Raw genomic sequence first — 24,995 nt, forward strand, 5'->3', positions numbered from 1 at the left:
AAAAAACTGTGGCAGCCGGCAGTGTGCCAGGGAATGGGAAGTGATCTTCTGTGACTGGCCCATGGGATGAATACAGGGCAAAGCCAGAAAGATTAGGGTCACATACAGAAGACTCCGGGCTTTCCCCTTAAGGAGAGAAGCTGAGTCAGAAGGACTTGGGAGTTCATTGGATGTGACGGGTGAGTGTAGTGGGTTGAACGCTGTCCTCTCTCAAAGTTCATATCCAGTGGAACCGCAAATGTGACCGTTTTTGGAAATAGGACCTTTCACATGTAATTAGTTCAGGACCTTGAGATGGGAGATGAAGTCACACTAGATTGAAGGTGGGCTTCCACCCAATAACTGAGGTCTTATAAGAAAAGTAGAGGACACAGGGACATATGGAGGGAAGAAGGAGATGTGGAGACAGAGGCAGAGATTGGAGCTGCAGCCACAAACCGAGGAATACCTGGGACCACCAGAAGCTGGAAGAGGCGAGGAAGCATGGAGCACGACATTGCCAGCATCTTGATTTCAGACGTAAGGCCTCCCGGGACTGTGAAAGGATAAATTGCTCTTGTCGTAAGCCACCACATTTATGGTAATTTTATGACAGCCCCGGGAAACTCATACAGTGCAGAACATTCGAATTTCGTGTGGGCCTTTCAAGTTTGGTGTGCCTAGAGGACCCTTGTTGAGAATGGCCTGTGGGCAGTTGGACATGTGAGAATAGTTGAGATGAGCGATGTCCATTTGAAAGGATTCATAAAAAAGGGTCGCAGGAGAGTTCCCTGTGAACTAGCAGTTCGGGATTCAGTCTTGTCACTGCTGGGACTCAGGTCACTGGTGTGACACGGACTGGATCCCAGACCCTGGAACTTTTGCATGCCGAGGGCTCAGCTGGAAGTAAAAGGGGGCGGGGGTCATGGAAAAGTCAGAAGCAGATGAAATCATTTGGAGCAAGAGAGTTTGGGGGAGGGCAGAACCTAAGGGACCACTTCCATTGAAGGGGTGGAGGAGGGACGAGAAGGCTGGACTGGAACCACCGTCATAGAAGGAATCGCTTAGTCATGGAGACCAGTGTCGGGAGCCCTGCAGGCTGTGGTGAAGAAGCGAGGCTGGCTTGAGGATTCTCTGATCATCATTCATTTCCATACCATATTGCACTGGTTCAGCAGAGGTAGGAGGTGGAAAAGTAGAGCCAGCAAGCCTTGACTATTCTTTTAATAGAGTTTGATTGTGAAGACGAGGAGGAATGGGATTGGTGGTAGATCGAGGAAGAAACGTAATGGGGGGAACCTGATGCTTATTTGATTTTTAAGAATATGACACTTTTTAAAATATTTTTAGGCTGTAGGAAGGAAGCAGGGAGAAAATGCAAATAATCAAGGAAACAAGTTTCCAAAGAAGAGATTTGGACATATTTTTAACTGTGCACCCACTCTGTGCCAGGCACTGTGCTGGGTTTACCTGAATGATCTCACTGAGCTTCTCAACACGCCCACAGACTAGAGAAGGATTGTCCCCATTCTATAAACGAGGACCCTGGGAATGGGGAAAGAATTTGCCCACGTCAGTACATCTCGGGTCTGTTGACTCTGATGTCTTAATTCTGATCATGATAGTATTCTTCCTTTGGGATAAAGAAGGCAGTGTCTTTCTTTGATTCACAAAAGAAGCAGCATAGGGGAATAAGCAGAAGATTTGCGACAGCAGAGGAGAGGGAAGTTGTAGGTGTTTCCGTCCCCTGGTGTGTGTCCTTGGTAAACTATGAATCAAAATCATCAACTGCGAGGGAGGAAGAGTGACGGCGACCAAGGGGTCTTGAGGAGGGCAGGGGTTTAAGATAACCTCGGTGGTGAGATACTGTAGAAAGCCAGCCAGGGAGAAAGGAAAAAAGCCTTCCTTAACCGTTCAGACTTGATTCCGGTTAGAGGGCTGGATTTTTAGGGAAGCCAACCTGCTTGGGCTACGCAGAAGTTTACCTCCAGATAAAGATTTGGGCCACGAAGGTGTTAGTGACAGCGTTAAGAATGCCCCGAGCCAGAGATACTTCTGACATTAACAGGAGGCGACACACACCCCAGGGCTCTGAGAACCAGCTGTCGGATATCCCAAAGGGGATTAGTAGCCCCAAAGCACTGCTGAAGAAGACAGCGCTGACCAGCCTGGAGCTGGCCTGTCTGACCCGGGTCCTTCCGTTACTACGCCAAAACCAGGTGCTCTGGCAGGGTTGCCATTCTGATATGAAAACCACCCAAGTCCTTGACTCAAAAAATAACAACATCTGCTAATTTGCATAGGATGTTTGCATCTTGTATTTGGGTTTAATAACCAACTGCTACCATTCTTCTGTTTGACCTTAGTTAAGTGGTTTAGAGATGCAAGCGATAAAAACTCCTTTCAGGGTTCCACTCAAATGCACCCAGACGCAGCTCCCCACCCTGGATGGCTCTGTTCTCTGGCCACCTGCTACTCTGCACTCATTGGGTGGAGCCACATGACTTATGGGTTAAAAAGGACATATCGGTTCGCCTGAAAGCTTGTTATTTTTAAAAGGGTCTCTGCAGGTGCATGTCCTCAAGTTCACGTGTCAGGTGAGAGCTCTGCCGTGGGGCTCGGCACCGTTGTGTCTCGCTTCATGGTGCACGGCCCCTCCTTGGAACTCTCTGGGTCTGGGTGTGAGGGCAGCAGTCGTGCGGTGAGGGGTTGGGAAGGTGTTAATGAGGGATCACAGGGCTTCCTTCTCCATAAAGGCAATTACTGGGATTGATTGTTTCTGTGTTTCCTTAGTCACGGTTCAGCTTGCTTGTTTCACTCGGATTAAGATAGATGAACCCCGAATGCACACAGGCATGTGATGTCAAGAGAATTATGAATGGCACTTCGAAGGCCTCTGCCTTCTCACACAGATGCCACGGGGCGGGGGTGGGAAGGGGTCTCAGCTGGGCAGAAAGGGGATCACAGTCACTGTGGGATGACCACATAAGGTGAGGCTGCGTGTTACAGACCTCAGGATTTTAGATAGTGCGTTCTGTCTCTTTCCTCCCCGTGCACGGTGTAGTGAGGTGGTTTTCCAACCTAAGTCTGCATCAGCCTTCCCAGAGGGCTTGTTAAACACAGATGCCTGGGCCCATCCCCAGAACTTCCATTTCAGATTCACTGGGTCTGGGCTTGGCCCCAAGAATCTGCCTTGAAGTTTAAGGGTGCTACTGCTCCAGGTTCAGAGATCCCACACTAGGAACCAGTGAGGCAGTCATCAAGAGCATGGACGCTGAGGAGTTCCCGTCATGGCGCAGTGGTTAACGAATCCGACGAGGAACCATGAGGTTGCGGGTTCGATCCCTGCCCTTGCTCAGTGGGTTAAGGATCCGGCGTTGCCGTGAGCTGTGGTGTAGGTTGCAGACGCGGCTTGGATCCCGAGTTGCTGTGGTTCTGGCATAGGCCTGCAGCTACAGCTCCGATTAGACCCCTAGCCTGGGAACCTCCATGTGCCGCAGGAGCGGCCCTAGAAAAGGCAAAAAGACAAGCAAAAAAAGAGCATGGACACTGAGACCAGGCCACCAGACTTTGAATCACAACTCTACTCTTTACTAGCTTTGTGATCATGGGCCATTTGCTTAAGCTCTCTGAGCCTACATTTCCTTATCTTAAAAGCAGGAATGATGATAATAGTTCCTCCTTCATAGGATGAGGACAAGGAATAGATGAATTGGAACTTGGATGCACATAGAGCAGTGCCAGCTATAGAATATGTGCTCTATATGTGTTGGATAAATAAAGCAGCCACCCTCTTCAGACTGTGAGCGTGTCAGCCTGAGGCTCATTCCTCCAGCCCCCGTGGTTCCCAGTGGGGTTGCTGCATCATTTTAGCCAGTCATCTTCAATCCCACCTCTGCTGGTCAAGAAAGCTAATGCCCAGCTCAGTGCCAGCAGGAGGGAGTCTACATCAGCATCCAGCAGAATCCTCTTCTCATGCTACCCTAGCCCTTAAAGTCTACTGAATACATAGAATGGGCTCAAGGAGGCTGGGATGCCGGGGTGGCGCATTTGGGGTTTTTCTCCCCTAAGCCAGCAAAAAGAGAGGCTGTCTTTTATGTCAAGTTCAGCTGTAGCTTCAGATTGATTTCCTGCCATTTATTAAATATTTGCTTTTTTAAAAAAAAAAAAGTTTGGTTTTTTTTTTTTTTTTTTTTTTGGCCATGCCCATGGCATGTAGAAGTTCCTGGGTCATGAATCGAACCTGTACCACAGCAGTGACAACACTGGATCCTGAACCCACCACACCACAAGGGAACTCCTATTCAATGTTTGCTTGATGCCCGGTTCCTGATATGTTTTTCTCACATGATTTTATTTAACCCTCACAATGTCACTGTTAGGTAATCAGTATTATATCTGTTTCAATACTTCTAGGGTTCAGACGAGTTCAATGACTTGTCCAAAGTCACATGGCTATCAAGTGACACTCTCCAAGCTAAAAGCCAGGACTGTCTGACTTTAATAATTTATCATCTCTAAGCTCCACTCTACCACCTCTCGCTTTATATGGATATTTGTATAATGGTTAAAGGCTGGTTCCCAGGTAACCAGTAGCGACCCCCAAAGCAAAGCACCTGGAATTCGGAACTGGAATTGTCTCTGTTTTGGGGGTTGCTTCTCTAAACCTGTGGTGGGACTCACAGAACATATTCCTTTTGGAAATGTCCTCTTTAGCACCTGGCCTTATTTGTGAGTTATCCTCTCGGGCCTGACTCCTGGATGGAAGGTGTTCGTGTTGACGAAGACGGCTTTCCTTGCATTTGGATGGGGACCTAGTATCGTCGCATTTCTGATTGTGGACAGTGCCCACCATCAGATGGTCGAGAGAGCATCTAGAGGCTAAAGTGAAGATGTGCAAAGAGAAAAAAATAATGATATGCTGATGAAGCCTCTCTTTTTTCCCATAGTGTTCCTTTCTGCCAAAATTCTCCATTCACATAGAGACCAAGTACGAGGACAACAAAGGAAGCAACGACAGCGTGAGTAGCCCCCGCCCCAGCCCCTACTGTCCTCCCCCTTCCTTGTGGACTCTGGAAGTCACAGTACTTTTCACAGCTCCTTGTGTGGCCAGGGCCAGCAGCACAGTCTGTGCCTGGGACCTCAGAGAAGTTCTGGCTTTTCTTCTCATTTGTATGTACGTTCCATGCGCCCCCATGCAGAAATCTCTGTCACCTGGAGGGATTGTCATCAGGTGTCTGGAGGGATGACGGGGACCGTGGATTTCCAGAATTCGGTTTCTGATTGTTGGAGTGAATGTGCATCTTCTCAACGACTGTTGACATTTGCTTAGAAAAATGAATGCGCTGAATGTGTGCACACTCACACATACACCTGTTTTCTGGGCTATGCATGTATTCACATACGTACGCAAACCCCGCCTTAGAAATCAGTGTACCCCTCCTGCGGCATTTACCTCCTGAGGCATTCTGACTCTTACTAAATTTCAGCCAAGTTCTTTATTTATTAGTATTGCTTAAAATCCACTTCTGACCTGGTTTTTACTTCAGCCTTGGGAGTGAATGATTTGACCTGCAAGAACCTCATCCTGGAGTTCCTGCTGTGGCTCAGCAGTAATGAACCTGACTAGTACCCGAGAGGACCTGGGTTTGATCCCTGGCCTCGCTCAGTAGGTGAAAAGATCCAGCACTGCCATGAGCTGCAGCATAGGTTGCAGACACAGCTCAGATCTGGCATTGCTGTGGCTGCGGCATAGACTGGCAGCTGCAGCTCGGATACGACCCCTAGCCTGGGAACTTCCATATGCTGTGGGTGCGGCCCTAAAAAGCAAAAAAAAGAATAAAATAAAAAAGTAAAATGCAGTCTCATTTCTCAAATTTTAGGTACTCAAGGTTTAGCTGTGAGGGAAACCAACACATTAAATGCCTAAAAACATAAGCGCGTTAATAGGCAGCCCTTCCTTGGTGTGAAGAGGCACCACTGGTCAACCCTTGGGATGGAAAGAGCTCGAGGAGTGACATTCAGTAATGACCCATCTCTTTCTGTGGCTTGTGCCCAGTCACTTCAGCTTCTTTAATGAGGAAACCAAGAGTTTATCTGGGGTCGACAAACTACTTTTTTTTTGTAAATGAAATTCTTTTGGAACACAGCTCCGTTCTTTGGAACACTCATCTGTGGTTACCAAAGCTGCTTTCGTGCTACACCAGCAGAGTGGAGTACTTGCAACAGAGCCCATGTGGTTCACAGAACCTAGAATATCCACTACCTGGCCCTTTATAGAAAAAAAAAGTTTGCCAACCCCTGGTTAGAGAGACTCACATCAGAATAGCAAAGGGAGTGTGTATGTGTATGTGACTGGGTCAGTTTGCTGTGCAGCAGAAATTGGCACAACACTGTAAATCAGCTATACTTCAATAATAATAATAAAACAATCCGCGAGTTCCCATGATGGCTCAGCAATAATGAACCCATCTAGTACCCATGAGGATGCAGGTTTGATCCCTGGCCTCTCTCAGTGGGTTAAGGATCCGGCATTGTCATGAGCTGCTGTGTAGGCTGCAGATGTGGCTCAGATCGGGCGTGGCTGTGGCAGTGGCAGGCCAGCAGCTGCAGCTCCACCTGGACCCCTAGCTTGGAAACTTCCATATGCCTAGGGTGCCACCCTAAAAAAAGCAAAAAAAAGGTTTTTTAATTAATTAATTTTTTAAAAATCCAACAACAGAAAAACAGAATAGCACCCACCAGATCTCCAAATTTGACCACCCCGCTGAATGCCTTCTCCAGAGTTCCTGGAACTTTCCAGAGGAGAGGAGAAGGCAACAGCAGGGTGCTCTTCCCTCAGTGAATGCAGGACCGCCTGTGGTTAGCGTCCCCTGGCAGTTGGTGATCTCAACGGAAATATTTATCCTCACCTTGTCAGACGTCATCAAGGCCTCATTGCCTAGAATAGTATTGCACAGTGTAACTTGAAGCTTTGTAAGGTAATGGCTTTTTTTCTGATTGGAAAATTAACATACAGTTCTTAAAATGTGGAAAATTCAAAAAAAGAAGGAAAAACAAGTAGTAATCCCATACTTCAGAGATGACTGCTGTTAGCATTTTAGTTCACCCTGAAAGGTATTAAAGACTTCACTTTTTAACCAATTTCCCTGAAATTGAATCATACAACTTGCTGTTTTTAACATGTCATGAAGTATCTTGCCCAGTAATTTTTAATGGCTGCACTTCATTCCCTACTTAAATATACTTAAACAATTGCCAGCCACTGGATACTGAGGTGGGCTTGACCATTTTGATGTAGCTGTGGACCATCAGGAAAAGGGTGATAGAAATTAAACCTGCCTGGAGTTTCCCTTGTGGCTCAGCGGAAACAAACCTGACTAGTATCCAGGAGGACGCGGATTCGATCCCTGGCCCCATTCAGTGGGTTAAGAATCCATTGTTTTCATAAGCTGTGGTGTAGGTCACAGGAGCGGCTCAGATCTAGTATTGTGGCTGTGGTGTAGGCCGGCAGCTATAGCTCTGATTCGACACCTAGCCTGGGCACCTCCATATGCTGCACCTGCGGCCCGAAAGAAAGGGAGGAAGGAAGGGAGGGAGGGAGGAAAAGAAAGAGAAAGAAAGAGAGAGAGAGAGAAGGTGGGAGGCAGGGAGGGAGGGAAGGAAGGAAGGAATTAGGTGTGCCTGAATTTCTTTTCCTGGAATAATCCAAAGAATATGGAGAGGGGAGTTCCCTGGTGGTGCAGTGGGTTAAGGGTCTAGTGTTGTCAATGCTGTCGGTCTCTGTTGTGGTGAGGGTTCAATCCCTGGCCCCAGAAGCTCTATGCCACTGGTGTGGCCAAAAAGAAAAGGAAAGAGAAAAATATGGAGGGGCAAGGGAAGTTAAAACATCTTTTAGGAGTTCCTGTCATGGCTTAGTGGTTAACGAATCCGACTAGGAACCATGAGGTTGCGGGTTTGATCCCTGGCCTTGCTCAGTGGGTTAAGGATCTGGCATTGCTGTGAGCTGTGGTGTAAGTCGCAGACATGGCTCAGATCCTGCATTGCTGTGGCTCTGGCGTAGGCCTGCAGCTACAGCTCCGATTCGACCCTTCACCTGGGAACCTCCATATGCCATGGCAGTGGCCCAAGAAATGGCAAAAAAAAAAAAAAGACCGGAAAAAAAAAACAAACAAACATCTTTTAGTCTTTCTAGACAAATTCCCTTGCTTTCTCTTTTTCTCTATGGCTCTGTCCTCTGTCTTCTTGAATAGTTAAAACTCGCTCTGTTTGTAGAGCTCTGGAATGAATATGTGGCCTCACAATGATCTTTATAAGTTAATAAGACCTGCATCATCTTCTGGTTCATCCTCTGCTCGGTTCTGATCTTAAAAAACATAATTACATGGTTATCCTTTATTGTCTGGTATCCCTGTTTGGCAGGTGCTAACGTCTTTTTACCACTGTCCTAGGAATTTACCTTTGTCACTGCTCTCTGAGGAATTAAAAATGCCAGGTTAGCCCTGCCAAAGCCAGCATCCTGTATCCACACCAAAGGCCAGTCTCTCTGAGACTTGGGCCTGCAAGAGAAGCGCTAAAGCCCAGGGCCCTTGAGTGCAGTCTTTGTCAACACAATCTGCTTCCTCTGGGAGAGGTGCCAGCCGTTGTACCCTGTGTTGCCTCCTCCTCCCCAAAGTGCTGGCTCTGAGATTGCCCTTCAGGCCACCTCCTTATCTCTCTGCATGGCACCCAACTTGCCCAAGTCCAAGAACACCGAAGAGGCCCTAAATGTTTTTGCCCAGCCTCTGCCTGGCTTTGATCCATAGCTCCCCAGGTCTTGCTTCTGAGCTATTGGACCAGACGGGCCGGCCCCAGCTTGATTAGACGTCTTCTTTGCCAGTTTGCCTTCCTCTAATCTGCATATTCAGCAGCAGCTGTTGGTCACCCAGCTGGTTCAAGCCTGGTTCCTGGAGGCAGAAAAGGAAGACGTCATTGGTTTTCATTCATACTTGTTAATGTTTCAAGACCAGAACATGAGAAATTTATATTTATATTTATATAATAATACTTTATTAAAAGATAGTTTTGGCGTTCCCTGGTGGCACAGCGGGTTAAGGATCCAGCGTTGTCACTGCTGTGGCTCGGGTCACTGCTGTGGCATGGGTTCAATCCCTGGCCTGGGAACATCCACATGCCATGGGCATGGCCCCCCCAAAATTTAAGTAAAATAATAATAATAATAATAAGATTTAAAAAAAAAACCCAAACCTTTGTCCAGGGGTTCAAAACTAGAGCCTTAAGCAGATGGCATGCTCTTTTTCTGTCCAGGGATGAGTTTAGAGTTTTGAGTGGGAGGCAGAATTTCTAAAGAAAGCAGTGCTGTAGTGCATGTTTCTTTCGTCTCACAACTTTGCCAAATTATTCAATAAACTCAGGTCATTTCTTTGCATTTTCTGGGTATATAGTCTTATCATTCAGCTACCATCCTTCATTCTGCTATCTGCACCCCGTTTCCTTCCCTACCTGTCAAAACTGTAATGAAATGGATATGATAAGAAGTAATAATTAAATTGGAAGATGCTAGTGATAATCATATTGATTACTGATTGCAAAGAGTACATATTGTTATCCTGTTATCAATTACCACGTTGAGCCATCTTTTTCCATGACCCAATATCAGTGTAAAAAAATGAAAATTGGAATATCTAGATTGAAATATCTTCTCCTTCTTGTTAAATTTAAACTAGTATATATATGGTTGTGAAAACCCGTACATTGTGATTCCATTAACCAGGACACAATGGGGAAGTTGTCTTAAATTGAGGCCCATTTATTTTCTGCACATACTGATGAGAATTATTTAGGCCTTAATTAGTGCCGGGGAGAACGGCACCATGCCAAGATAAGGCTCAGTTGTTTGTCCAAGGCCATAAATCTAGATCTGGGAGAGTCAGTGTTTATCATTCAAGTGACAGCTGCTGCCAGGTTACTGTCGTTCGCTGTGGTTAATGGGGGGCGGGCAGCCTTGCCTTCACTTCCTCTTCCAAACAAAGCAGGTACCACTTAAAGCAGTGGTTCTCAGCCTTGGCTGCCTGTTGGACTCATCTGAGAAGCTTGAACAATGGCTCCTGCCTGGGTTCCACCCCCTGGGATTCTGATTTAATTGGTCATGGGTGCAGACTGACCTAGGACAGTTCCTACTCCATCCTTTGAGGAACACAGAATTCCCCACTTGGAGGTATATAGACTTTTATTTTGATTCTACCCTCTAGTTAAGCCTGCTATGTTCTCTTTGGGGGCAGTAGGATATACCATCCCCACCCCGTTTGAGAAGCTAGACCCATGGTTCTCAAACATGGCTGCATATTAAAGTCAACTGGGAAGCTTTAGGCTCACTGATGCCACCGTCCCACCCCCTGGGGTTCTGATTTCATTTGTTGGGATGGAGGTGCAGGCATTGGGACCTGTGCAGCTCCTCCAGGGGAATCTAAGAGACATCAAGGCTGAGAGTTATAGATTTAAAGGAAATATTCAGTACAATTTAAAACCAGTGGTGAACACTTAGGAAATCAGGTTCTCCAAATTTCTTTACTTCCTCATACTCCTGGAAACAACAGTTTACAAAAAGCACATTTATAACCACCACCACCCTCACAAACACAGTAAATAGCCTGAGGGCACCATATTCTCATTAGCCATTATTCCTCAGCAACAAAACTTCTCTGATCTCATGGAAAGAATGTCCAGTTTAGTTCCTGGAAGCGTGAGGCTCTGTCCTTCACAGAGCTCTCCTTGGAAATTGCCTAGAAGAAGTATTTGGAATTTATTAATTTACTTAGTTCTTAGTTCAGCTGTGTCGTAATGAAAAAAATACAAAGCTGTTCTTTGTGAAACGAAAAGATCCATATTGAAGCCCCAGTTCTATGACATAAGCAATGAAGTCTTAGTTTCTTTATCAAGAAAACAGAGTAAATAATGTTTGCATCACCGCATGGAGGATTTATACAGGTTAAGTTACCTGGAAGCACTTCATCAACTGTAAAGTGATGTACAAATATTAGATACTGCTTCACTTATGGTCCTCCCTGGGGACTAGCTCTGTAACTGATGATTGCTAATGAGACTCTGCTTTTGACTGAATTGTCAATAAACTATTTCTTGTCCACAAATTCTGAGCACCTACTCTGTGCCAGGCATTGTAAGAGGTAATGAGGATACAGCAATAGATAGGCAAGGTCTCTATCACTCATGCAAGGGGGGAAATGCATAAAAAGCTAGTACAGAAAGGACTCCAGCTGTTGTAAGTGCTAGGAGGGCAATAAATAGGATGGTGGGAGAGCTCAGCGAGAAGCCACATGGTCAGGAAGTACCTCCCAGGAGAGGTGACAAGTCCATGTGAGGGGACCTGAGGCTGGAAGACGTGAACCATCTGAAGGGTTGTCCAGATAAGGGGGCTGTTGTAAGCTGAGTTGTGTTCCCCCAAAATTTCTACTTTGGAGTCCCTGAGAATATCACTGTGTTTAAAGACAAGGTCTTTAAAGAGGTGATTAAGTTAAAAAGGAGGCCATTAGGGTGGGCCCGAATCCAGTCTGACTGGTGTCCTTCAAAGGAGAGGAAACTTTAGGTACATTAAACTAGGACCGTGCAAACACAGAGGAAAAACCATACGAGGATGACCATGTGAGGACACAGCAGAAGGCTGGTCATAGGCAGGCCAAGGAGAGAGGTCTCAGAGGAGATCAGACCTGGAGTTCCCATCATGGCACAGCGGAAACGAATCTGACTAGTGACCATAAGGATGCAGGTTCGATCCCTGGCCTCGCTCAGTGTGTTGGGGACCCAGCATTGCTGTGAGCTATGGTGTAGATCAAAGATGTGGCTCGGATCCCGCATTGCTGTGGCTGTGGCTATGGCATAGGCCAGCAGCTGTAGCTCCAATTTGACCCCTTGCCTAGAAAACTCCATATACCCCGGGTATGTCCCTAAAAACCTTAAAAAAAAAAAAAAAAAGGAAACCAAACCTGCCAACACCTTGATTTTGGACTTCCAGCCTCTAGAACTGTGAGAAAAGAACTTGTGATGTTTAAGCCACCCAATCTACAGTATTTCGTTATGGCAGCCCTCGTACTTTAACATAGGGACAGTAAGGTCAAAGACCCCAGCCCTGATGCAGCCCGGCATAATCCAGGAACTGTCAGAAAGCCAGCAGCCAGAGTGTTAGGAATGAGAACAAACTGGTAGGAAATGAAATCAAGAAAGTAGCAGAAGCCAGATCGTGTAAGAGCTATAGGGCCATGGGAAAGAGGTCGGATTTTAGTGCAGTGGGAAGTTATGCAAGGATTTTTAAGAAGGGAGAGACATGATATTTATGGGGTTTTTAATACACTTTTTAATTTGGAATCATCTTAAATTCACACTAAATTTGCAAAGATAGTGCAGAAAGTTCTCATATATCCTTTACCCAGCTTCCCCTAAATGTTAACATCTTATATAATAACCATGATACATTTTTCAGAACTATAGACTTGATTCCGATTTCATCAGTTTTCCCACTAATGTCTATTTTGTGTTCCAGAACCTGGTTTAAGATGCCACATTACATTGGGTGATTTGTGCTTTAAGATGTTTGCTCTGGCCATTCCATGGAGAATGGTGGGAGGTTCACTCCCTGCAAGAACAGAAGCAGAGATTCCAGTTGGCAGCAGTTGTAAGAATCCAGACCAAAGATGGTAGAGGCTTGGACTAGAGAGATGGTGGTGGATAAAGAGAGGAGGGATCAGTATATTTGGGAAACAGACCGACTTTCTTTGGGGATTGATGCGTTAGATGGGGGCGAGGTAAAGATGACCTCTGGATTTCTTGCTTTGACCTGAGTGGGTGGTGGTGCCATTGTCATGGCGGGTGAACAGAGGCAGAGAAGCAGGAAGGCAAAAGCTCCTTTTGGGACACAGTTTGAGGTACCAATGAGACTTCCAAGTGGAAATGGTAGGGAAGGAGCTGGATATATGGATGTAGAGTTCAGTGAGAGGTATAGGTCATGATTCAGAGATGGAAATAAGTGAGATTATCGAGGCAGAGGAGTGACAGAAAAAAGAAAGTTCTGGTTGCTCCAGGATGAAGAGTGCCCTGGTCCTAAGGACTTTGCCATGGCTCTCAGGTCCAGGTTCTAATTATTCTCTTGTCTCCTCGGTGAAGACCCATTTTCTTTTTTCCTTCCTTCCTTCCTTCCTTGCCTGTTTAAGGCCAGCATATGGAGGTTCCCAGGCTAGAGGTCAAATCGGAGCTACAGCTGCCAGCCTATACCACAGTCGCAGCAACGCGAGATCCGAGCCATGTCCGTCCTACACCACAGCTCACTGCAGCGCTGCATCCTTAACCCACTGAGTGAGGCCAGGGATCAAACCTGCATCCTCATGGATACTAGTCAGGTTTGTTTCCACTGAGCCACAACAGGAACTCCCTGAAGACCCATTTTCAATCATTGCTTGGTTTTAGGGAATTAGATGACCTCATTTAGTTAGCTACATAGGTCTACCTGAGAAATCTAGTTTCTCCCCCTGGGTGGGTGCCTTTTTTGGATGAATTGAGTAGACATTTCAATATTTTCACTTGGTGCAGCTTGCATTGCCTTGAAGAGGTGTCCAAAAGGGTTTTCCTTCTGACCTCAAAGAGTTCCCATTGGACGTTACCAGCCAACAATGTGGGAGTTTTCTCATCTAAGAAGAGCTCTATTTCCTGGGAATTTGTCACTCTAGTCATCATGAAGTTTGTTTCATTGGTAGTATTAGTATTTGTGTTTTGAACATCAAGAGGGCAAGATGGATGGGTTAGGGCAACATAATCTATTTACACATTTCAAAATGTACTAAAGTTAATTTATAAAGCAGAGGTGCCAGTGAGAACTGTAGAATCCATATTTAAAAGTCTCTCAAGCTGATTATCCTCTCCTTAAATGGCTTCTAATTGAGGATTATAGAAAGAAAAAAAAGCATTTACTTTATTTTTAGACATGATGTCTGATGTCTTTAATTCGAATGAGTCCATTTTTAACCTTAGGTTATTATAACCAGCCACCTACAAAATCTGCAGTTTTCTCTAATAAGTCATTGGTACATGCTAAAAAGAAGTTTGTACAAAACACCCCCATTTGCAGTTTCGAAAGATTATTATCCACTTTGGTCCATGAAGTAAAAGGTCAGTGTCCTGTGTCTGTGTCTAATAGTGTCATTTTGAGGACAGTGGAAAACAGATCATATTTGATTCCTTAAGATGTTGCATTTGTGATCTGGGAGCTGGATTTTTTTTTTTTTTTTAAAGGGCAAAAGGAGTGTCTATCCAACATGAGAACTAGCTTTCTAATTGGGGATGGTCACGATGCAGGTTATCTCTGCTTTGGGGAAGCTAAAGCTTCTTGCTAGAAATCATTAGTAATAGATAGAGCTGAAAGTAGTATTTGCTTTCTGTCTAGGCCTAGTTCGCTGGTGCTGAGATAAATCTAAACAAGGCCTGACTATGCTGACCTGTAAGGACTAAGGGCTAGGAAGACAGTTAACCAAACAGGTCAAAAGCAGCATGATCAAAGGGACGAGGCTAAGTCATGATTAGAAAACTAAAAGGCAGAGCCAGAGAAGCAACACCAAGTATCAATGTCTAGAGGACCATTTTACAATGACTGTAGTAATAAATTGATTCAAGCAGGAGTCATCAATGAATGCAGAAACCATTGAGTGAGGAGTTCCCGCTGTGGCACAATGGGTTAAGAATCTGACCATGGTGGCTTGGGTCACTGCCGAAGCACAGGTTCAATCCCCAGCCCAGCACAGTGGGTTAAAAGATCCAGCATTACTGCAGCTGTAGCGTAGGTTGCAGCTGCAGCTGGGATTCAGACCCTGGCCTGGGAACTTCCATATGCTGTAGGTGCAGCCATTAAAACAAACAAACAGGAGTTCCCGTCGTGGCGCAGTGGTTAATGAATCCGACTAGGAACCATGAGGTTGCTGGTTCGGTGCCTGCCCTTGCTCAGTGGGTTAACGATCCGGCGTTGCCGTGAGCTGTGGTGTAGGTTGCAGACGCGGCTCGGATCCCGCGTTGCTGTGGCTCTGGCGTAGGCTGGTGGCTACAGCTCCGATTCAACCCCTAGCCTGGGAACCTCCATATGCCAAGGCAGCGGCCAAAGAAATAGCAACAACAACAAAAAAGACACACACACACACAAAAAAACAAACAAACAAAAAAAATCTTTTTTTTTTTTTTTTTTTTTTTTTTTTGGTTTTTTGGGGCCACACCTGCAGCATATGGAGTTTCCCAGGCTAGGGGTCAAACCGGAGCTACAGCTGCCGGCCTACACCACAGCCATAGCAACGACAGATTTGAGCAGCATCTGTGACCTACACCACAGCTCACTGAGTTAGGCCAGGGATCGAACCTGAAACCTCATGGTTCCTAGTCGGATTCATTTCCACTGCGCCATGACAGGAACTCCAAAATATCTTTTTTTTTTTTTTTTTTTGTAAAATCAATATGTGGTGTACCTGAAAGTAACATAACACTGTTTTTCAATTTAAAAGGCTCATAAAGCTGGCTACTCATTTAAAAAAAAAAAAGTATCGAGTGAAGCAGTACTGGGAAATAGGAATTCGCACTACCTCCATGTATCACCCCACAGATTATGTATAAATTACAAACAGTGGAGAAATCTAGTGGATACCATCAAAAAAGGAAATTTGACATCGCCAATAACAGGACAAAATGGCATAATGTGCCTCCCGTTGTGACATATGGAGGCCACACACAACACCACCTACGATTATCCTTGCTCAAAACGTCTAACCTGAATCCAGTCAGGAGGAAGCAATCAAGCAATCAGACAAATCCAAATTGAGGGATATTCCACAAAACAACTGGCCAAAACTTTTCAAAAAAGAAAACGTGTCGTCAGAGACCAAAAACAAAACAGAAACCCAAACCTGGGCAACTGCCCTAGACATTGAAGGGAACTAGAGTCATTTGACAGCTAAATTTAATGCCTAATCCTTGATTCGATTCTGGGTTAAGGAAAGGGGTGGGCTTACGCAGGGCACCAAATAGTTGTGATGGGAAAATAGATACAATTGGGGAAATCTGAGAATGGACCGACCATCTGTCAGATAGTAGTGTGGTATAGTATTGAGTCCGTATTAAATTTTTAGCTTGCGATCATTATATTTGTAAATACATAGGAGAATGTCTTTGCTCCTAGGAGATACGTACCAGCATATTTAGGAATGAAGTACCATGCGTCATACTCTTATTCTCATGTAGTTCAGATGAAAAAGTTTATTTATATAGGTGTGTTTTTCCTCCTTTAAAAAAAGTCTTATTAGAGTTCCCTGGTGGCTCAGCAAGTTAAGGATCCAGCATTGTCACTGCTGTGGTTCTGATTACTGCTGTGGCATGAGTTCTATCCCTGGCTGGAGACTTCCACATACCACAGGCACAGCCAAAAAAGAAAAAAAAAAATTGAGGAACTATTCACATGTTGCTCTGGGATATCAAGTAATTTACTCAAAGTTATACAGTGAGACTTTTGTTTTTCTTTCTTTTCTTTTTTTTTGTAGTCACAAAGCAGAAGCTTTCAGTGTTCTCTCTCTCTTTTGGGTAATAATCCTGATTTCATTAATGAAACAGCAAAATAATTAGCCTAATCACAAAGATTATCAGCATCAACATTGATTCTGTTCACCCAAAAGATGTTTATGAAGAGGAGGCTTTTTGAATTGCAGAAACCCTAGGTTCTCTCTTGTAATTTCACACTCTGGGTTATATCCTGAAGTTTTAAAAAGGCAGATGGAGCTGATTCAGACTAGACTTCTAAGTGTACAACCCTCTAAGGGTTAGAGCCCAGCATATGTACCTCCCTAGACGTTTGTACACGACCCTATTTGCGCCTCTCCAACTACAGCGCTTATCAAGCTCTATAGTAACTGCTCATTTAACTGTCTTTCTCATGCATTCAAAGCTCTATGAAGGCAGACACCATTTTAATACCATCACAACTTTAAGGCACCTAGGCACAATCTCATGTTTTTAGGCAAAATTATTGAAGGGCATAACAAAGACCTAAATAAATAATAAATATTCTGTGTTTATGGATGGGAAGACTAAATACAATAAGGAAGTAAGTTATGTCCTAAATTAATCTCCAAATTAAGCATAATTCCAATCAAAACCACAGCAAGAGTGTCATAAAATTGTAAAATTCAAATGGAAGAATAAAAGTCAAAAAATAGCCAGCACAAATTTTGAACAGAGATCAGGCCAGGAGATTCATTATACCAGAGAACATAACCATATTAAGTGTGATAGTGGCACAAAGATAGAAATAGATCTAAGCTGGAATTCCCGTCGTGGCTCAGGGGTTAACGAACCTGACTAGTAACCATGAGATTTTGGGTTCCATCCCTGGCCTCTCTCAGTGGGTTAAGGACCCGGCGTTGCCATGAGCTGTGGTGTAGGTCGCAGACACGGCTTGGATCCTGCGTTGCTGTGGCTGTGGTGTAGGCCAGTGGCTACAGCTCCGATTGGACCTCTAGCCTGGGAACCTCCATATGCCACGGGTGCAGCCCTAAAAAAAGACAAAAAAACAAAAAAAAAAAAAAAAAAAAGAGAGAGAGAAAGAAAGAAAAAAAGAAATAGATCTAAACTGATAACAGGAGTGTGATACGTGGTTGTTAAGCCATCTTAAACCAGTGGGGAGAAAAGATAAATTTTTCAGAAAATGACATTGGCTCAGTTGACGTTTCATATGGAAAACTAAAATATTAGATCCCTACCTCACTCCATATTATTTTTAAAAATAGGGAGTTCCCTTCGTGGTTCAGCAGTAACGAACCTGACTAGTATCCATGAGGACGCAGGTTCAATACCTGGCCTTGCTCAGTGGGTTAAGGATACGGCATTGCTGTGAGCTGTGGTGTAGGTTCCAGACGCCGCTCAGATCCCACACTGCTGCTGTGTCGTGGGCTGGCAGCTACAGCTCCAATTCGACCCCTAGCCTGGGAACTTCCATATGCCGAAGGTGTGGTCCTAAAAAAAAGGGTAAAAAATAAATTCCTAAAGGAGTTTACAAACCTGAGTGTGGGAATAAATATATTTAAGAATATATTTATGGATACATTTACATACTGTGCAAAATACAAAGTTTATAAAAATATGGACCAGGTTCATAACAAGTTTATGATAACTGTCAGCCTGGAGTAGAAGGGGAAAGGATTTCAACTTTAAATGTGAAACTTTCTTTAAAAGAAAAAAGAGCCAAACTGCAATCAAAATATGGTAAAACATTTATATGCGTTCATTTTAAGTGGTGAGTGGTGGCTGTTTGTTGTATGATCCTTGGTGTTCCTCTGGATGTTGGTCTTTTGAGATTCGGGAAAAAAAAAAAAAAATTCATCCAACTCTTCTGTTCCATGAGTCTCAGACCTCTTCTGTTTTCCGTGATCCATCCCCAGTTCCTGTCACTTTGCAGTTGCTTCCCAAATGTTTGGTTCTTTCCCCTCTCAGGAGAAACCTAATTACTGTGGGAAAACAGTGTGCTTCACTTTAAAAAAAAAAAAAAAAAAAAGGCCAACTTTCCTGTTTATTTACCTAGATAGAGCTTTGTGTTTATGTTTGTTGAGCCCAGTTGTTGGTACCTCAGTAAATGGATTGCTCACAACAGATGGTGACCAACAACCCTTTGGGTCCTGGAGCCATTTGGATAAGGACCCTTTAGAAACCTGCCAAAAGCTAGCAGCTGGGCAGGCCCATTTAGCAGGATGATGTACTAGGTTCAGAGAACTCACCGGCCTTGGACCAAACAGGGTTCACAGCAGAGCTCTGGAGCTCAATGATAATGGGACTTCATTGTTCTGAACTTCCCCAGCACTGGAAAGGGGAAAACGATGCCCACTTCAGAGGATGATTGGGAGAATTCCGTGAGATGATGTGTGTCAAATACTCCATGACAGCGGTTTTTTTCCTCTCTTTCACTTCCTTTGTGTTTTGCGGGAACCACTTTGAGTTAGAGGCGGCACCTACAAGATCTGCAAGTGGAGAAATGACTGGGGGGAGTTCTTTTGAAGAGAAGGTGCCAAGTTCTCATATTTCCAAAGTCTGCAGTCTGTACTCCTTTTCTACCATCCTGGATGAGATGTCCTCCAATATAATTGGGGAAGTCACGTATTTCTGGGAGCTTCTGAGATCACTTTTCCAAGGTGGACAAGGGGGTGGCCACAGATAGAACCCTGGACCCTCTGCCTAGAGGCCTTCTGCCTGGAAGTTCTGGTTTCAGAACCCACCCTTCCTTGGCCCTTCCTTACCTGGAGGGGATCCTAACTGGCACATCTGGACTCCAAGAGGTGCCAGCCACCTGTCCTGTTGCCCCAAGGGAGTCGTCAACAGGATAGAGGCAGGATGGTGGAAGGATCGGAGGCGGTAGACACTGGAGTCAGACTAATTGGGTTTGATTCCTGAGTCACCCACTTAGGAGCTAGTTAAGGCATGTCATTCACCTCTCTGTGTCCTTGTAAGTGGGTGTAATAACAGTTTCTACTCACCAGGCACATGTGAAGATTAAACATGTAAATCATGAAAAGCACTAAGAACAGTGCTTGGTGTCCACTCAGTCATGCTCAACATGTTATTGGTGCTTCCATATTTCGTCAAGTCTGAAGTGGCCGTTGTTTTTCATGTTTTAGCAACATGTTTTTCATATTAGAATTAATGGCATCATATATGATTAGTAGCAGCCTCTTTCTTTTTCTGGTGGTATAACTGCTAGGGTCTTAGTTTCAATGAATTCAACACGAGACCTTCTCCTGCACAGAATGTTGAGATGCCTGAATTTAAGCCCTGAAGACAGTGTCCAGGTAGAGCATGAACACTGTACTGGATTCTTCCAAAAAAAAGTCATTGCATTAAATATACTCTTCAGGGGAGTTGCCTGATGTCTCAGTGTGTTAAGGATCCGGGATGGTCACGACTGCCGCTCTCTGGTTGCTGCTGTGATGCAGGTTCGACTCCTAGCCCGGGAACTTCTGCATGCTGCAAGCGCAGCCAAAACATAGTAAAATAAGCTCTTGAGTCATTCAGGCCCAGAAGGTTGTTTGTTAACTTTTTCCAAGGTGCTGGTCCACTTCCTAGTGATGTGGAAGACTTGATAGAGCTCTGAAAAAGGAGCACTTGCATCCTCCCACTCTTAGTTTCAGAGCCATCCTCTCTATAAAATGGATTTCTCTCTAAAATCCCTGGGTGTTACCCATCCGATAAACACCTTCAAGGACAAAGTCTCTGCTAGTGTTTTTGTCTTTAAAAAAGAAGAAATGGGGCAAGGGGATGATGACAGGCACTGACCTGATAGAAAAGAAGTTAATGATTTCCAATGAACATGGTTTCAAAGCAATTTTTTCCTTTTGATGCACTGAAAGCATTGCTTCCATCTGCTCCTCTGCTTGTCCACAGGCTCTGCGTTTTAACCAAGCAGCGTGGCAGCTGTTGCCCACCAAATTCAGTACTTGATCTTCGGAGACTGAGAGTAATTCTGTCTGAACAATACCAAGCTGTTAAATCATATTTAAATCACATTTCCCCGCTAATACCTACTGAAGACTTGTTTATAGTCCATCAGATTTTACAGCCATTTGGTACATAAACTTAGTAAATAAAAACTTCATGGAGCTGCATCTGAAAATTTTTCATCTTGTTTCCAGCCCTTTAGGGAGACAGTCATAAATACCTTTGGAATATGCAGACAATTATGTGCAGTAATTTTAATTTTCTTTGGCTATGCCAATCAGATTATTAATAAATAGATGTTGAAAAGCATCAACTAAATGCTATCATGGAGTAGATACTCAGGGGCGAAACCAAATAATTGGCTTTTTGTTGCCGAAATGTCTTATTACCACTCATACCTAGTTTCAGAGGAAATCGGAAATTTGTCATGAGTCTGAGTTTGTTATTAACTCAATTTCACCTTGGTTGGCCTGTCAAAACCAGAGTGAAATATTGAAATGAAATATGAAACATATTAAAGAAGGACCTCAGCAATGAAGGACACTGAAAGATTGATTTTTCTAGTAACTTAACTTTGATCTATGGTGAAGCCTTGTTTTCAGCACTCAGTTCAATTTGCTTAGAACCATCTGGGTCTCCTGAAATAGATGGTGTTAAACCAGCTACACCAGTTGCACACATGGTATGCCTTTGTTGAGACTTTTTGTAACAGTTTGAAATAGAAAACATTATTTAGAAAAAAAAAAAAAGGTAGGAGTTCCCCTGTGGCATACAGAGTTAAGGATCTGGCATTCTCAATGCAGCAGCCTGGGTTGCTGGCATGGAGCATGTTTGATCCCTAGCCTGGGAACTTCTACATGCCAAAGGCATGGCCAAAAAAAAAAAGGTAGTTTCATGTGATACCCAGGGTGACTTAATATTCTGCTTTGGCTGAGAGTTCATATAATCACATTGCTTCCTCTTTCTAAGATATCTAAGATTTTATTAGAAAAATCTTACTATTGGGAAAAAACATTCTCTCATGCAATTAAGGGTAAAAAAAAATGAATTAGGAAGTTCCCGTCATGACTCAGTGGAAACGAATCTGATTAGCATCCATGAGGACTCAGGTTCGATCCCTGGCCTCGCTTAATGGGTTAAGGATCCAGCATTGCTGTGAGCTGTGGTGTAGGTCGCAAATGCGGCTTGGATCTGGTATTGCTGTGGCTGTGTTGTAGGCCAGCGGCCACAGCTCTGATTCAACCCCTAGCCTGGGAACCTCTGTATGCCACCAGTGTGGCCCTAAAAAGACAAAAAATAATAAATAAAATAATTAATGACTCTGAGTACAGATTTTGGAAAGTTACGTATTTTTCCCAAATTTGTTCTCTAGCTGCCCTGAAGATTGCTTTCTAATACATTGTTTTTGTTTTGTTTGTTTTCTTCTAGTACCCACTTTGTAAGTTTGCACCGTGGGGTGTTGAGGAACAGAATGTACAGTGGGTAAAACTTATCATTACTCACTTGTACAAATAAGAATGTCCAAAGCAAAGGACTTTCCCAACTCTGTATGTTTAATCTTGTGCCAAGCCAGTGGCCCTACAAATAGCAGGTGTTTAGTTACATTGGACAAAGTCAAGAAGTGGTTCTTGGGTCAGAACATTCAGGGACTTTGACAGGTTTCTCCTGCTGCAAGGTTGGGGTCATGTACTTGACGAGTCCTACCGTGTCTCAAGGACAATCAGCGCCAGCCTTGAGAGACCGGGGAGTCGGAGCTGTTTTCAACAGACCTAGGATTGCTCGTGTTGATCATTATTCTAAACTGACTGTAAAGTCTTCTGGTTTAAAGACTGTCGCCTTGGCTGTTCCTTATTCTCTAGAGGTGTCATAAATTCTTATATTGTAGATATTCTTTCCTCTGGGTTTTCCTTACCCCCTTGGATCAGTTTTTTAAATGATAACAAGGAGTTCTCATGGCGGCTCAGCAGGCTACAAACCCGACTAGAATCTGTGAGGACACGGGTTCCATCCCTGTCCTCACTCAGTGGGTTAAGGATCCGGCATTACCTTGAGCTGTGGTGTGGGTGGCAGACGTAGCTCAGATCTGGCATGGCTGTGGCTGTGGCGTAGGCCAGCAGCTGCAACTCTGATTCAACACCTAACCTGGGAACTTCCATATGCCGCACGTGCAGCCCTAAAAAAAGCAAATATATAGAGAGATATATAGAGAGAGCTATTCTTAAATAATAATAACCAACACTTCTTGAGCACTTTTGTTCCAGGCACCACTCTATGTACTTTAGTGTATCAATCCATCAGTTCTCTTATAATCCTGAGATAAGAGCATTTTACATGTGAGTTAACTGGAAAAGAGAGAATACATATTACTTACCCATGGTCATACAGCTAGGTGGTGTGATTTGACCCCAAGCAGTCTGGCCACTCTCAGACTTCTTCAAATACCAAGGAGATACACAAAAATAAAACCACATCTAGTTGCATTGTAATGAAACTGCAGAGAATCAACAGTTTTTTTTTAAAGCTCTTAAAAGCTACCTCAAAGGAAAGACAGACCACATAAAAAGGGACAGCAAGAACCCTGAGTGTGGATTTCTGATTAGTAGCGATAGATGCAAGAAATTAGTGAGGGGATACTTTTGCAAAGTGAATCCAGGGAGGAGTTCCTGCTGTGGCTCAGTGTGTTAAGAATCCATCCAACTGTGGCATCTTGGGTCAAGGAGGTGGGAGGTGCAGTTTCGATCCCCAGCCCTGCACAGTGGGTTAAAGGAGCCAGCGTTACCACAGCAGAGTAGGTCAGCAGCTGAGGCTCGGATTCCCTGGCCCAGGAACTTCCATACGTCGCAGGTATGGCCATTTAAAAAAAAGTGAACCCAGGGAAAGACATGGGATACAAGGAAAAAATATGCACCCATTGATTGATAAAAAATACCATGAATTAACTCTTGACCGTCAAATACCGAGAGGAAGGAGCCAGCAGGTGAGTGAGAGTCTGAAAGTGGAAGAGGAAGGGCCTATTCCCAGAAGTCAGGGGGTGAGTGGTCTTCATGAACCCCTGAAATAGAAGGAGAGGGCAGGGCAGCTAAGGATATGTCTACAGAGAAAGGAAAGGGGTGGCCAAAAGTCACTGGCCTCCAGTTTCCAGTAACGTGAGAAGAAAGGTCATCTGCTGAAAGGGAAGGAGACGGGGAAAGGGCTTAAGAAGGATGGAGGTCAAAGATAACATGTTTGGGAAACTCCAGAAGAGGAAAAGAATTGCTTGAAAGGTTTGGCAGTCTGGTGATTTGGGAGATTTCAAAAGAGTTTGTGCCACCAGCCTCAGTATTGGTATCATTTTCCCAGCTGTGCTTTGCAGCCTGCATGTCAGCACAGAGGAAACGGTTGAATTGATTTGGGATTTGCTTTCAGGGTGGGTTCAGCAGAGTATGGAAAAGTGGAAGGAGAAGGGGAAGGTCGTTGTGAGCTCTGAGTCCATTAGAGGCTCTCGGGGATTGGGGAGCTCAGCCAGGTCAAGGAGGAGGGATCCTGGGAGTGAGAATGAGAGGACTGAGTCTGAGTTTGGGGAAAAAGTACCTAGAGTTTTCAGATTTCAGAAGTGGACTGATTCCAGGAGATTCAAAACCAGAGTGGGGCTTTGGGAATGGGGAGGAAGTGGGAAGGGGGTCGAATGGAGGTAAAGGTCATTGGAGGAGAAGTGGAAAAGGAATTAGGCGGTTGGGCGTGTGGCATTGCATGAGTTGTCCATGTGGACACTAAGACATGAGTTAGCTTAGTCATGGAGACATGGACATGAGTTAGAGTAAAGCAGAACCTGGACCATGGTCCATGGGGTTCTCTGAAGTGAGGACAGGGGTGTCCAGACGGGTGGTCTGTAACTAACACTGGTCAACGTGAGCCTGGAAGGAGGAGGAGCCTGAAAAGTGCCAATTATTCCACCAGTGACCACTCACCTCCTGAAATTTTAATGTGATTTTGAATTTTCTCCCAAGGAGTCTTTAAAGTCATTTTCTGGAGTTCCCGTAGTGGCTCAGCAGTAACGAATCCGACTAGGAACCATGAGGTTACAGGTTCAATCCCTGCCCTCGCTCCATGGGTCAAAGATCTGGCGTTACCATGAACTGTGGTGTAGGTTGCAGACGTGGCTTGGATCCCACGTTGCTGTGGCTCTGGCGTAGGCTGGTGGCTACAGCTCCGATTGGACCCCTAACCTGAGAACCTCCATATGCTGTGGAGAGGCCGTAGAAAAGACAAAAAGACAAAAAAAAAAAAAAAAAAAATCATTTTCTGGAAGTGGATTGATTAGTGATTCAAATATGCTGCCTCTTCAGTACTGAGCTCTGTGTTCTAAGGGAGGACGCCTTCTTCTTCAGGCCGGTGACCTAGCTTATCACAGACATAGGCAGCCCATGGGGGCTGTGGTGTTTGCTTTGTGGCAGACCCTGAGCGACCTCTTGACTGGAGCCAGTGGGTTCATTTGGCCAATCTGAGCCCTAATCACAGAATTCAAT

General features: G+C 44.6%; 1 protein-coding gene across 3 annotated transcripts in view; it reads left to right on the top strand.

The window, feature by feature from the left end:
• PITPNC1 (phosphatidylinositol transfer protein cytoplasmic 1) overlaps positions 1–24,995 on the top strand; it is a 278,582-nt gene that overhangs the window by 175,916 nt on the left and 77,671 nt on the right. For all 3 annotated transcript variants that reach the window (XM_084982566.1, XM_084982565.1, NM_001143722.1), the window contains 1 exon segment: positions 4,929–5,000. In XM_084982566.1, the coding sequence (XP_084838692.1) occupies positions 4,929–5,000 (72 nt within the window).

This window comes from Sus scrofa, chromosome 12 (genome assembly GCF_054392235.1).
Source record: "Sus scrofa isolate SSC_HxYL_T2T_F1_AM1 chromosome 12, Sscrofa_HxYL_maternal_Yorkshire_Landrace_v2.0, whole genome shotgun sequence".
NCBI lineage: Eukaryota > Metazoa > Chordata > Mammalia > Artiodactyla > Suidae > Sus > Sus scrofa.